Below are 15,257 nucleotides of genomic sequence, written 5' to 3' on the forward strand. Positions count from 1 at the left end.
ACCGCCTGGCCGACGGGCCGGCCGGTACAAATGGATTCTGCCCGGCCGGTACAAATGGATTCTGCCCTTGCTGGAGGGACCGGGGTGAGTTGTCCAGTATTCATTCCGTTCATTTCAGTACATTATGGAAACTTGTAGAGACATGAAACTTTCTTCAGATGGAGAATCCATTTTGCTTTTGTTTGCTTTGTTTGTGGCCAATATTACATTACCATTGCATTTGTAATGCTGTTTAAAGTGCAGATTAATTAGAAAAGTCTAGCTGAAAATGCTCCCTGGCAAAAGATGTATTCACAAACTAAATTGAAATTTCCATGACTTCTTTACTGTGCAGACAAGTGTGCTAACATTGACTCATTTAGTCGGGTGAGCACGGTAATGTTTTAATAATACACAATGAAATGTGTTGACAGCATTTTTCAAGATTCAATAATTTATTGCCAAAACAACAATGACTGTTGATTTGGAAATTGTTTTGGTGTTCAGAGATAACAACATAACCATACAATACACACCGTGTGGTCCTTGAATTAATTAAAAGCATTTAGCCGTTATAAAAGCCGTTACTGCATGTCTGCTGAGATAGTGTTGCACTTTAGGTCCAGTTTCTTTTAACGTCTCGTGTGTGTGTGTGTGTGTGTGTGTGTGTGTGTGTGTGTGTGTGTGTGTGTGTGTGTGTGTGGTTCAACTGTCAGTGAAGAGTTGATATACCGGTACGTAACATTGTTTTGGCATTTTTGTTTTGAAATATGCTGATTCTTTCTGCTCTGACAACTTGACAAGCAGAAATAATTGCCCCTGGATACTTGGATGCAGGACAAATGCACGAAGGCATTTTAAATGGCCACCGTGTTGATGCTGAATTAGTTCCTGATGATTTGCCTGCATTGAAGCATAATGGCCCCAGCCCCATTTAACCCATTTAGACCTGAGATCAGATTCTTTAATGTCTTCTAAATCTTGATAGTTTACTGAAAAACCTATGTTTCTATGTCACTGGTTCTCAACCTTTATCATGTCAACGAGCCCAAGAATTATATGTATTTGGCCGCCGACCTCCATGAAAATATGATGTTCCTAGAATGGGTTAAAAAGACCCATCACAGCCTGGACGGCTGGCGTAGCGGTCCAGGCACCTTTTGGCTCTATGTAGCCTGACAGCAGTGTCGCAGGTTCGAGTCCTTATCCCACCCAGTCCCCATCTCTCCTTCTCTCTCTCTCTATTTCCTGTCAACCTATACCGTCACCCCTTCACAAGACCCATCACAGCAGTGGCGTTTCCAGGAATATTATTTTGGGCAGGCAAGATGTGTTAATTGACGTCCCCCCACGCACAATCAGTAGCACTAAAGGTTTTCAAAGAGATATACCTGCCAGACAGTAGGATACAAAGGCTGAAAGGCATTCATTTACATTCGAATGGGTGATTGAGTTTCGCACTCTATACGTGCAATAGCCATTCCGCTGTCTAATAGTTCTCGGGTCTTGTTTTTGTCCTCAGTGTATGAATTTGGGCCAGGCAGAAAATGGATTTGGACAGGCGGACACCTGTCCTTGCCTTATTGTAGATAAGCCTCTGCATCACAGACTCTAGTGAACAGTGGTTGGCTATTTGTGGCAAGTGACCCTACAGTATATCATACAACAAAAGTATAAATCAGGCTTAAGGCAGCCACTGGAAACGCTGAGCAACATTGTCCACGATTTACCTCTATCGACCATTATTCACACGGTGACCATCTTGCTATTGATTTAGTGAAATGCCGCCCCATTGCCTACCCGGCTTTTTCAATGCAAAATGGCCAGTGTGTGAATATGGTCTATAGAAACACTGACTATGCCACAACTGATATTTAGAAGAAGACAACATTTGCAGACAGACCCGTCACTGCTACAGAAAATACCTGTACTGTATGTTAATGCAGTCACCCCCCCCCCCCCCGTATAACGTGCTCTGATAAGATTCTGTTAACCTGGACTTAATATTGCATTTACAGTAATGAAGAGCCCTATACTGTATGTCAGTGGTTCCCAAAGAGGGCTCCTTGAGGGAGTTCCAAGGGTCCCCAGCTAAATGATAGTTTGGAACCAAATTGACCCTTATGGGTCTAACTTTGTACACTCTCAGAGTTAAATTAACATTAATTTTACAATGTAAATTTAGAGATAGAAATGCCAATATATGGGGGTCTGTAGACTAATATGCATGTCAAACTAGGGGGTCCTTGAAATGAAACTGGTTGAGAATCACTGATAGAGCTACGTATAAAAAGATCTTCTCTTATGGGGGTCCCTGGCATGTCTTTTCAAATGGGGGTCCGCGAGGCTAATTAGTGTCAATTTGGGGGTCCTTTTTTGCAAAAGGCAGATGCACACCTCAGAAGGTGTGTAGGGCAATAGAATATAATATGTTCTATTGCCCTACACACCTTCTGAGGAACAACAATTTAATATATTATATTAAAAAGGGTATCTTTGAAAACCAAAAAAGGTCCCGCAGACTGTCAGATACTTGCCAAAATGTTGCTCTTTATTAGGTCGACGTTTCAGTCGATTAATTAGACCTTCATTCATTCTTTTTATCTGACAACAATATGCTATAATGCCTGAAACTGGACAATTTCAGGGAAGAGTTCCCCAGACTTAACCATGATCGAAAACACCCATCCTTGGTTCTGGTGACGGATATTGTCCTCATGAGGGGCTGTGTTGTTCCTATAACTTTTGTTTCATTTTATTTTTAAGTTTGAAGTTGCAATGGGTTTGTATAGGAAGCTAAAATAAATATCAAATATCTAAACACTGAATCAAGCGACTTGTCTCAGGTGTTCCCAAAAGCCAGAGTAGACGATGAAAATACAGTGAAATAAAAATAAATAAAAAGGCTCTGGATGTGCAGCTAATCCACAGCGCCGTACAGTTGTTGTCAGAGCCTGGGCATTAACTTTGATTGCAATGGTGATGTTTGTTTTTAGCTGCTATATGTGAAAAGCCCATGCTTTCCTTGTTGTTCATAGAAGTGAGCTATAAAGCTGTCAAAGCAGTGTATGTTTGAAATACCTAAACCGTCGGCGTGTTCTCCAGCAACGTCTTTTCTGTTGTCATTTACTAATTATACAAACGGTTATTTGCTTTTATTGGTGTGCAAACAATTTTGGGGTTGCATTTGAATTGTGTGTCTTTCAAACACTTTATCCTTGGATTTAGTAACAAAGGTCTATCTATCATGGGTTTCAGGGAGCCATTGTTCTGCATATCTACTGTATGCCTCTTGAATCAGGTTTCAAAATGGGTTATATTTAGTGATGCACCGAATATTCGGACGCAGAAAATATTCGGCAGAAAATGGCTAAATATGCATTTTCGGCCTATTCGGTTTCGGCCCAAATAGGCAGAAAATATATCACCGAATAGTGTATGCAATTAATGCATTCAAAGAGCTGAATAAATGTTTTATGGATCCATAACAGTGATTATTATTTAAGTTAAGTTTTGCCATAACCATAACGGTTAAGTTAATGGGTTAAGTGAGGATACTAAAACAGCGATATTCAGTTACACTTCATACCAATGATACTGTGTGGGTGTAGGTATGTTAAGTGATAACCACTTTCAACATGGCATTATAGGCAAAAGCTTTCTAAATCTTTCAAATTTTCATCTACAACATCTACAAGCTTGTAGGTCAACAATCTTTGCTATTTGTTGTACAACAAAGTATTTATAGTGCTTAAGTGGCATTCTGGACTAGACCTGTCTGGCTGGAAACATTGTGGTTGCAAGGACTGCATTTCTGACCTTTCAGATACAGGACTGTGTCACAGTCATTACCAGGTGATTGAGAGATTATTTATTCTGTACTTACGTATAAACATACTAATTTAAGTAGTGATGCCCCGAATATTCAGCCGCAGAAAATGTTCGGTTTCGGCCCAAATAGGCAGAAAATATATCACCGAATAGTGTATGCAATTAATGCATTCAAAAGAGCTGAATAAATGTTTTATGGACCCATAATAGTGATTATTATTTAAGTTAAGTTTTGCCATAATCATTTATTTTAAATAAATCAGGTAGCTTTAAGGTACGGCCATGACAGCAATGGTAGGAAAAAATATGTATAATATTAATCATATTCGGATATTCGGTTTTCGGCCAACTGTTTCCTATATTCGGTATTCGGTTTCGGCAAAGAATTTCAATTTCGGTGCATCCCTAGTTATATTATGTATAATTACATGTGGTTACGCTTACTCTATGTTCCCAATGTGACAAGAGGAACTAGGGATGTTCCGATCAGGTTTTATGGGACCGATACCGATCGCCGATTGTTTTTCTCATGATCGTCTGATCCTGTGTGTGGGGAGGAAGGGGAGAATGTTTAGGCCTGTCACAAAAATGCTAAATATTATACTATATATCTGATTGACATTTATACCACTTAAATGGTGTAAAAGATCAGTTTCTCCTGATAGTTTAAATTGCCGATCACAGATAGGGTAAATGCTGATTACCGATCAGAGTGAATATCGGAGAGACAGCGAGATATGGCCGATCACTGGCCGATTATCGGAGCATCTCTAAGAGCAACTGTATGTTTTTATCCTATGGGGACCCCTTGGTGACGAGGAATCTGCTTACTGTCCCAGGCTAAAACATATAACAATTAAAATATTGCCTACACAATTACTATGAACAGCGGTGTCTGGGCACAGATTCTGGGCGTTTTGAGAGCACATATTGGCTCGGAACAAAGCATGGGAGACGAGAGGAAACTGTGTTTTTCTCGTATATAAATATGATTAATATTCTGTTGTACAATCAGATGCACCTGTGTAAATATGATCTCCATGTAACTAAACAAATAATTTAGCTATCCTCTGTCTTGAGTGTATATTTTAAAAGAAAAAATAAATACATTTACATGAGCTGCAGAAGAAGAGGTTTTCATATATATTTTTTCGTATTAGACGACTGGTGGCCGTTGCAAGCCAGGAACGATACAAGTTGGACATGTAGCCGTTATCAGTAGAGGTGCTCCGATCCCCATCACCCATTGTTTTTATCACGATCGGCCGATACCCATCTTGTGCGTAAGGGGAAAATTTGAATATTTCCAAAATTATGTCAAAAAGGGTTGGTGTGTGTGTGTGTGTGTGTGTGTGTGTGGGTGGGTGGGTGGGTGTGTGTGGGTGTGCGTGCGTGCTGGGGGATGCTGGTTGTCTTTGCAGCATGTGACTGTAAGCTACTGAAATCATGAATTTAGGTTTTCAGTGTGACCAGATTACCACATTAAAATTAAATATTTCCAACTGATTTTGATTGACCATGACCATGGGCTATACAGCTATACAGGAGTTTGAATGAATGTAGAATTATGTGCAGGATGTAATTTGCATATAGATGTGAGGGGACTTAATTCAACTGACTAAACTTTTTTGAATACTTTCAAAAAACACTTAATTTAATTTTATTCCTCACACAAAGATGCCTTTTGCCTGGCCTTGTATGGCAAATGGGATTCATGAGCATAATAATGCATTCTGTATATCAGCAAAGTGTAGATTTTTATGTTAGACATTGAGGAGAATTAAAAAACGGCCCTCATCAACTAACCGGTTAATCGATCGATAAGGTTAGCCATACCTATCAAATCAATTATCAATGAATGACTTAATCGATAATCCCCATGCGAGCACAGCCTGGCCATTGAGAAAGGCCGTGGAGACAGAGCTCCACTTCTTAACTGCATATGTGACAAATATAAACACATAAGAGATGAATACTACCCTAAATTCACAAAAATAACAAGAACAAAGTTACAAAATCCCCCACTTAATATAGGTGAGAAAGCAGCCTGCCACAAAATGAGGGACAACGGGTGAACACTTAATAGACTAATAATAATAATAATAATAATAAAACTTTATTTGTATAGCACCTTTCATGACATGAAATGCAGCTCAAAGTGCTTTACAGAACAATGGAGAATAAAAGAAAAGCAAGGCAACGACAAAAAACAAGCAGTAATGCAATACAGTGAGGACATGAATAACAAAAAATAAAAATAAATAAAAGATCAATTAAAAGCAATGTTGTAGAAGTGGGTCATGAGCTGAGCTTTAAAAATGTCTACAGAGGCTGCCTGACGAAGGTACAGTGGGAGCGTGTTCCATGCCAACGGCCCGTAGAAGCAAAAAGCTGCTTCACCGTATTTTTTAGTTGCCATTTTTTTAGGCAAAGCGAGCAGGCCAGCAGTGGAAGACCTTAGGGGGCGGTTTGGGACATATTTAGGCAGGCAGTCATGTAGGTAGGAAGGTGCGAGACCATTGAGAGCTTTATAGACAAGTAAAATAATTTTAAAATCAATCCTAAAAACAACCGGAAGCCAGTGCAGTGATGCCAAAACTGGAGTAATATGTTCTCTCATCTTAGTTCTAGTTAAAACTCTGGCTGCTGCATTTTGGACAAGTTGTAATCTGTCAGTTGTTTTCTTAGGCAGTTCTGAAAAAAGTGCATTGCAGTAATCAAGCCGAGAAAAAACAAAGGCGTGGATTCGCGTTTTTGCATCGTCCAAGGACACATAGGCTCTGATTCGTGCAATATTTCTAAGGTGAAAAAAGGCAATCTTGGTAACATGATTAATGTGTGAATTAAAATTCAATTCAGAATCAATAATAACCCCCAGGTTCACATTATTGTTCTGTAGAAACACATCCAATTGATGAAAGATGCATTTTTCTAAAACCTTGCCCAGAAAGGGTAGATTTGAAATGGGTCGATAGTTACCCAAAACAGAGGGATCAAGATTGTGTTTCTTGAGAAGGGGCTTAACTACAGCAGTCTTCAGTGAGTCTGGGAAGACGCCTGATTGTAGCGAGCTGTTTACAATTTTTAGGATATCTCCAATCACACTGTCTAAGACCTCTTTGAGAAAGGTGGTGGGAATTGTATCCAATGAACAGGAGGATGATGTCATCTGTGATATGGTTTTGCGGAGTTCGTCTTCATCAATTGCGCAGAACGATAATAGGCTCCCCCTGGAGAGATCTACCCTGGGACCATTAGCTGCTGTTTGAAGGTTTGCGCTAGCAGCAGCACCATTCATAATATCAGCTCTAATGTTAAAAATGTTGTTGTCTAAAAAGCATGCAAACTCATTACACTTAATACTAATACTAATTAAATTTGCTCATGTTTTTCCTTGTCTTGTTTGTTATTACGTGTTCTAATTCTGAATACGTATTTTTATTTTGTATCACACTGTATGTACTGCTTTGGCAATATAAGAATGCTTATTATGCCAAAGAAGCATATTTCAATTGAATTGAAGACAGAGAGGGGGGTGGGGGGAGACAGTCTAGGGCAACTTTGACAATGGAGAGGGCCACTATATTTCATAGCAAAAATAGCCGATCTACAAGCTCAAAACGTGTCGCAGCGCATAAGGAATTTTTAATAGCAAATTAAGTGATAAATTGCTAACCCCATCCCACTTGTTCCACACAAGTGATACTTCGAGAGAGAGAGAGAGAGAGAGAGAGAGGGGAGGGCCTCCGTTCAAGGTTCAAGTTTATTTAGTGTCCCCGAAGGGCAAATTGGGTTGCAGCATAGACAGTACATTAAACAATGAGTGAAACAGTACAAACAAACAAACAGTTCACATAGCGGATACCAGAGTACAAAGGTGCACACTCCGTGGTTAGTAGCGGGCCCTCTCACCCCCCTCCCCCTAAATAGGGCTGAAGTGCTTAATGCATGTTTTGTAATAATAATAATTCAGATCCACAAAGTAACTATAAAAGTTGTCAAATAATTGTAGTGGAGCAAAAGTAGACGAGTAGAGGTAAAGTAGGCCTATACTGACAATTGGAAACACTCCAGAAAAGTAAAAAGTAACTCAGATTTGTACTTAAACACAGTCCTTAAGTAAATGTAATACTTTCCATTAGCGAGCAGCGCTTGGGTGGAGAGAGGAGAATCTCTCTCTCTCAGTCTGTGTGTGTGTGTGTGTGTGTGTGTGTGTGTGTCTCATGTTAAGGACCCCCAAGATTATATATGTAATTGGCCGTCGACCCCCATCTGAAAATATGTTGTTCTAGGGACCCCACAGAAGCAAAGATTATTTTTCTTTTTATCCCACGATTTTGTAACCCATTTTTCACCCCTGTGTCAATCATCTAATGTGATCCTGGGCTCTACACACCCTCCACCAACCTAGTCCCCATATATGGGGGACAAGGAGCAACAGACTTGAACTCGTGCTTCCTTCATGCCTGAGTGTCCAAGTTGCTCCTTTACACCTGACAGGGGGGAGTTTCCCTAGTTGGACGTAGCGAGTGGAAGGAACACGTTATTCCAACCAGTTCCTTTACCCTCCATCAGGCGCCCCGGCTGGCCAGGGGGAGGCAGTTAGTGACCAGGATTACTGCATGTTTTTGTGAGGGCTACGTACCCTAGGGGACACGGGGAGAACATGCAAACTCCACACAGAAAGGTCCTTTCGCCAACCCCGCCTTCGGGTGTGGGCACTGATGACGCGGAGGAGGAAACACGCCGCCAGCACCCACAGTGTCCCGAGCGGGAATCGGACCCAGGACCTTCTAGCTGTGAGGCGACAGCACTACCAACTGTGCCACCGTGCCCCCGTTTGCACAGAAGCAAAGATTTGAGTTAAAAAAAACTTTGTCTCTGAAAGAATATATATTCAAAGATTTGCGCCACATTTTTTGCAAAAAAGTATATGTTAATGACATTTAGAAGATTTAGAACACTTTCCTCAGGGTCTTTATGTGTGTAATATGTGGTTTTAGATATTTTAGATTTTAGCAGTGAGACCACCAGTGTCTCTGATGTCATCAACACTGGGCTCACTTCCTTCCTGGACTACAATTTCCATAATGCTTTGGTGCACTGCTCCTCCTTGTGGATAGGGGGAGGGCTGTCTTACTGAGACAACATGTAGTCCAGGAAGTAAGTGAGCCCAGTGCCCATGACATCAGAGACACTGGGCTCACTACAAAAAATCTAAAATATCTAAAACCACATAATACACATATTACCCCCAGGAAAGTGTTCTAATTTATAAATCTTCTAAACATCATTAACATATATTTTTTTGCAAAAAGGGTGAAGTTTCCCTTTAAAGCATGTAGTGTGACTTTGGCACAAGCACACCATCTTGCCCGCGACAGACCCAGATGGAGAGACGTGGTTGCTATGGCTGGCTCTACACGGCGCCCTGAAGTGCAAGAGGACTAAGTAAGTATAATCTCGTGCCTCCACTCCAAGGCCTCACTCACACCTTTCGATCTAGCATACAACATTGATGCATGCTAGATGTAAACAAAGGGTAAGTGTCAATGCATTTCCAATGGAAGTCACATGGTTTGACACAACATTTTTGTTGTACGGCTTTCGGCTGTGTTTCGACTGCCCCCTCCCCCTCATACAACACAAATGTTGTGTCAAACCATGTGACTCCCATTGGAAATGCATTGCGAGCTTGCATCAGTCAATAAGTCTCATGCATCAGCTATACATCAATCTGTTGTGCAGGCCCAAGTCCTCAACAAACACTCAAATCAGGCTTTTGGCCAAACGGAGGCCTCAAACCTGCTCACCCATTTTATGCACTACACTTAAAGGGGCAGCGCTGCATGAGGTTTATACTGGATGTTGATAATATTATTTGATTGGTGAGAAAGAACATTGTCCTAATTCAGTCAGTGTTGATTTCCTCGACTTGAATACGAACACCGTATTATAACACCTTTTTTCACTGACAAAAACGCGGCTCGGATTAATATTCTAATACAGGGGTTCTCAACTCGTGGGTCGCGACCCCTCAGGGGTTCGCCAAATTAAAGAAATATATATATATTAAAAAGAATATATATTGCAGTCAGTTTGTATTTGGGGTGGGGAGGAGGGAATGGGCGGGGGTCGCGAGTAATACATCCTGAAGCTGTAATTCTGTCATTTCTGTGGGAGGGCTCGTCTTAGGACGACGTATACTAGTACGTATACTAGTACGTAGACTACGACGTAGACTACTACGTAGAGAGTTCGGCTGATCTTCAGCGAAGGCTTTCTCCAGAACCGTTAGGATGGACCCGCAGAAGGACCCGCAGAACATGCGCTTGATATCCCGACCTATGAATGCATACATCAGCGGGTTCAGGCAGCTGTTGAAAAGCGCCAGGGTGATGGATATGGGGACCCCGAACTCCAGCACCAGACCCAGTGTCTTACCGATCTTTGTCACCACAACATGAATCAGTCGTACGATGTGAAAGGGGGCCCAGCACAGGAAAAACGCGGCGATAACAGCTATGCTATTGAGGGTGCCACGTGATAGGCGGTTCTTCCTGATGCAGGTGATTAAGACAGAATAGCAGGAGATGATGACGGAAAAAGGAAACACGAATCCCACGAGGAGGTTAGTGATGACCAGGGGGGGATCAGGATAGTCCCCGCAGTATCCAAAGTCCAACTCCTTAGAGATTACGTGAGGGATGCTGAGAGCCAAAGCCATCACCCAAACACCCAGACTGACCAAGGATGCGTTTCTGACGGTGCGGTGATAGTTACTGTGCCACTCGAATACACAAACCACAGATACACATCTGTCCACACTGATCAGCACCAGAATGTAGATACTGGCATACATGTTCATATAGAAAATCATACTGTCCATTTTGCACATGAACCAGCCAAAAGGCCAGCGGTTGTCCAGAGCTCTCTGTGTGATGTTCAGGGGCAGGAAGGCTGTAGCCAGGAAGTCGGCCACAGCGAGGTTGAGGAACCAAACGATTCTGACGTCTTTCCTCATCCTGAAGCCCGCCACCCAGATGACCATACCGTTCCCCAACACGCCGAGCACACACACCAGGCTGTAGATGACCGCGGACATGACGTCGACGGTTTTGAAGAATCTTTCCCATTCTTCATCTTCATCCTTAGCCCCAGCATCGTGATAAACAGCAGGTGTGGTCATATTCTCCATCGTCCTGAAACCAAATGAGAGAGAGAGAGAGAGAAAAGAATACTTGAGCACAGTAACTGATCCAAAACTAAGGAAAACATTAACTCGATATAGACTCAGTGAACACAGTCTTGCGATTGAGAGAGGCCGCCATAGGCAGACCTGGCTCCCAAGAGAAGACCCACTGCACACAAAACGAGGTAGAGACTGAGCTACACTTCCTAACCGTCTGCCCACTGTACCAAGACAGTTTGAAAACATGACTAATGACAAAAAACTCCCATATCTGTTGGGTGAAGTACAACAATGTGCAAACACAGCCGCGAGATTTGTGAGCTGCTGTGACAGGAGAAGGATGTCAAATGGAATACAAGCACCTTAAGGAATACAAACATTGTGTGTACACTGTTTACCAAAAATAAGTAGTATAGTGTGCCGCTTGGGATACTACAGTATTTACATTATGATGAGAGGATATATACAAAGATTTTTGAGCGATGGAAATAAGCGCATAATTAGCACATCATCCCATAGCCCCATTCAATTCAATGCAATTCAATGCAGGTAAATGAACTAAAAAGGAGAGATGAGTGCTTTTCTCTCTCCATGAAGCCCATAAACAAACGTAGGCCTACTAGACTTAAATACTTAGGCAGAAATACGGAGAATGAAGTCGACGACTGACAGACAAATGAAAGTTTCGGAGTCCAGATTTATTTTCAGAGAGTAGGCCTACGTTTGGGCTTCATGGAGAGAGAAAAGCACTCATCTCTCCTTTTTAGTTAATTTACTTCAAAGTGGTGCCGAAACACAGGATCGTGTTTGGTACTAAAAAGGAGAGAGAGGGCCCAGGCCGTAGCGTAACGGTCTGGGCACCGGACTGGTAATCCAGTCGCAGTGTGCCGCGGGTTCGACTCCCGGACCCGACACGGCCTTTACTGCATGTCATCCCCCCATCTCTCTCCCGTTTCCTGTCAGCCTACTGTCTGTCCCTTCAAAAATCAATAAAAGGCGTAAGCCGCAAAAAATATCTTAAAAAAAAAAAAAAAAAGGAGAGAGAGATGAGTGTTTTTCTCTGCAGTGTATTTTCTTTTTTTGTCCTGTGTTTTTTTGTCAAAATGTGTACGTATATGTGTTGCATACAAGGCCGCTGGGTCGCAAACAAATTTCAGTGCAAACTGACAATAAAGTACTATATCATATCATGTCATCCCGACACTTTACCAGTCACCAAAATAATTAAAACAAATTATTTAAATATCTTGATATATTGTACACATTATAACCAACATAAAACAAAATACCCCTACAAGCTCACAATGCGTCGTGTGAGCAAGTACGTCTGACATTTACAGAGCTCAACAAAATCAACCAGTTCTACTGGATCTCTTACCCATGGAAGTGAACTGGGTAATAACAATCAAAGTAGTAACTTTGATTGTAACTTTTCGTAGTGGAGTAAAAGTACCATACAATATTTGGATCCAAGAAGTAAAAAAATATATATTGGAAATTTACACCATTGTGCGAGTGTGTGGTTCTTGCGAGAAGCAAACATACAAGCTCACATGCACGTCACTTAGTGCCACTCTGCGTGCTTGTACATCTGCTATCTTTGTAAAGAAATTGAAGAAAATAAATCATCATTCTTGGGGGTCCTTGGCATCAAAAAATCTGAGAACTCTCGATTTAGTAAGTAATTCTGTAGAATGATTTAGAAAGCTTTTTGAAGAATCAGGTCTTAATGACAGCTCTATACTGTATATTCTCTATCAATCATTACATGTCATAATAAAACAAAAGCATAGTTACCTGTTTCAAAGTGTTGAAGAGATGTCAGCCAGAGAAGAGTCTTGGTATAAAGGGTGGACAGTAAACAGGAGGCAACTTTATAGGTCCCTGTCTAGCTCTGGTACATAGCCTTCTACTGCTTCAAGGCTATGGACCAGAGCTAGGTCCCCCAAACTTGTCAGACTTGTTCTGACTAATTCCAAATATTTAAAACTGTCACAGATAGCAACAGACTGGGCACTTATTGTGAGCACACACACACACACACACACACACACACACACACACACACACACACACACGCGTGCGTGTGTGTGTGTGTGTGTGTGTGTGTGTGTGCTATAGCATATGTGTCCTATAGCATATGTGCACACATGCAGTTCCTTGTACGTATTGCACATGCACACACTGAACTCCAATTCCAATTAAATGAGAGAGGGAGAAAGGGGGGGGGGGGGGTCTGAAATGAATTAGGCCACATATCCTTTACTTCTAAATATACAGAAGAGATCAATTTAATGGTAACATATCATTGTTCCAACCTCCCCTTAGTCTGACCATTACTAACATTATCCCTCAAAACTTGTGAGTATTTTCTACTTTTGTACTGATACCAATACTTTTGTAGGCCTATTTTTACTCTTTAATTCCGGACCTTCCCTTGTACTCTGTGGTGTTGAAGTAAAACAAATATGCCCCTCGGTCAGCCCGCAGACCCCCATTAATACATGCCAGCGACCCCCATAGGAGATTTTTACCGCTCTAGCAGTGATTCTCAACCTGTTTAATGTCAAGGACCCCCCAGTTTGACATGCATTAGTCTACGGACTCCCCATTTAATGGCATTTCTATCTCTGGGACCCCAATTTATATAGTAAAATCAGTGTTAATTTTACTCTGAGAGGTTCCATTTGTACACTCTCAGAGTTACAGACCCACAAGGGTTCATTTGGTTCCAAACTATCATTTACCTGGGGACCCCCTGGAACTCCCTCAAGGACCCCTGGGGGTCCCCGGACCCCACTTTGGGAACCACTGGTATAAAAGATGTGTTTCTCCAGATCGGGTAAATTGCCGATCTCCGATCGAGTCATTTGGAGTGAAAATCCATCCATCACGGATCGGTGGCCGAGTGATCGGAGCACCCTCTAGTTGTCAGAGTAACCGCTGAACTACAGACATACAGACAGACATAAGATAAGTGAACTACAGACATACAGACAGACATAAGATAAGTGAACTACAGACATACAGACAGACAAGATAAGTGAACTACAGACATAAAATATGTGAACTACAGACATACAGACAGACATAAGATAAGTGAACTACAGACAGACATAAGATAAGTGAACTACAGACATACAGACAGACATAAGATAAGTGAACTACAGACAGACATAAGATAAGTTAACTACAGACATACATACAGACATTAGATAAGTGAACTACAGACATACACAGACAGGCATAAATGTTTATAGTAGGATATATATTTGAAATGAAAAGGAAAACATTCAGAAGCAATTTTGAACAAAACTTGTCGTTGAACAGAAATTCACACACTGTACAGTAATGCATTTTTAATAAGACATCTGTGAGAGTTTATCGAACACCAGTTATACACCAGCGTTGAATTGTCCACAGTGTAGTAAAGGCGCAGGCAGAGGTTGAATAGTTTTCTATCTTTATTCTTATGTTTCTTTTGCTGTGTTTGGTCCCAGTATTACAATAACCAGTAGCAGAATATAACTGAGATTGATGATAATATTTGTCACCATGCTTGGAATATCTCACTTGACTTGTCCTTTCAAATGTTAAGAGGACGTTAATAGGATCAGGGCATTAAGATCTTGTACCGCAGCCAAAAGGTACTTCAATGGAATGGAAAATGAAATTGTGCCATGACACATGTGCCTCTCTTCCTTTAACTCGGCTTGGACAGATTGGATCAGACATAACTAAGCAGCCGCATAAGGAATACAATACAGGGTTGAACACAAGTGTTTGTACCGTACAGTATACAGTAGCGTCTCAATAATAAATGTCTCCTAGATAAGGCCTTGAGTGTTGCCATGCCAGATGCACCTTCCTCCCCAGCGTATATAGCAAGCAGCAGCAACAAAGCATTCGGGGTTGGTTTAATGACGAGATGTTTACAGCATATGGTCCTTGGGAAAGCACTGGGCTTATGGGGCTTATGATGCTGCAGGCATGTCTCTTTCCCTTTAACTCGGCCTTAAGCTCAAATGTAAACACATGCCACCATGCCACACTGTAGGCCTACAGCAACAGAACATCCAGGAAGGATCATCACATTTCAATGGTGCTTTGGTGCTTCTAATGAAGGTCACATTTTAGCCATCCTTCCCATTAATATTACTGGTAAGTGGTAATGTAGTTCTTTAGTGGCCATATATAGGACAGTATCAGGGAACAGAATACTGTTCAATATTCCAAAGGTACATCCGTTGAGGAC

General features: G+C 41.5%; 1 protein-coding gene across 1 annotated transcript; it reads right to left on the minus strand.

The window, feature by feature from the left end:
• Positions 1 to 2,421: 2,421 nt before the first annotated feature.
• On the minus strand, positions 2,422 to 11,008 carry LOC310861996 (chemerin-like receptor 1; the record flags this gene model as incomplete). The annotated part of the gene is made up of 2 exons (XM_083769734.1): positions 2,422 to 2,432; positions 10,036 to 11,008. The coding sequence occupies 2 exons, from the start codon at positions 11,006 to 11,008 to the stop codon at positions 2,422 to 2,424; spliced, it is 984 nt and encodes a 327-aa protein (XP_083625860.1).
• Positions 11,009 to 15,257: the final 4,249 nt, after the last annotated feature.

This window comes from Protomyctophum parallelum (genome assembly GCF_964188405.1).
Source record: "Protomyctophum parallelum genome assembly, chromosome: 7".
Lineage (NCBI taxonomy): Eukaryota > Metazoa > Chordata > Actinopteri > Myctophiformes > Myctophidae > Protomyctophum > Protomyctophum parallelum.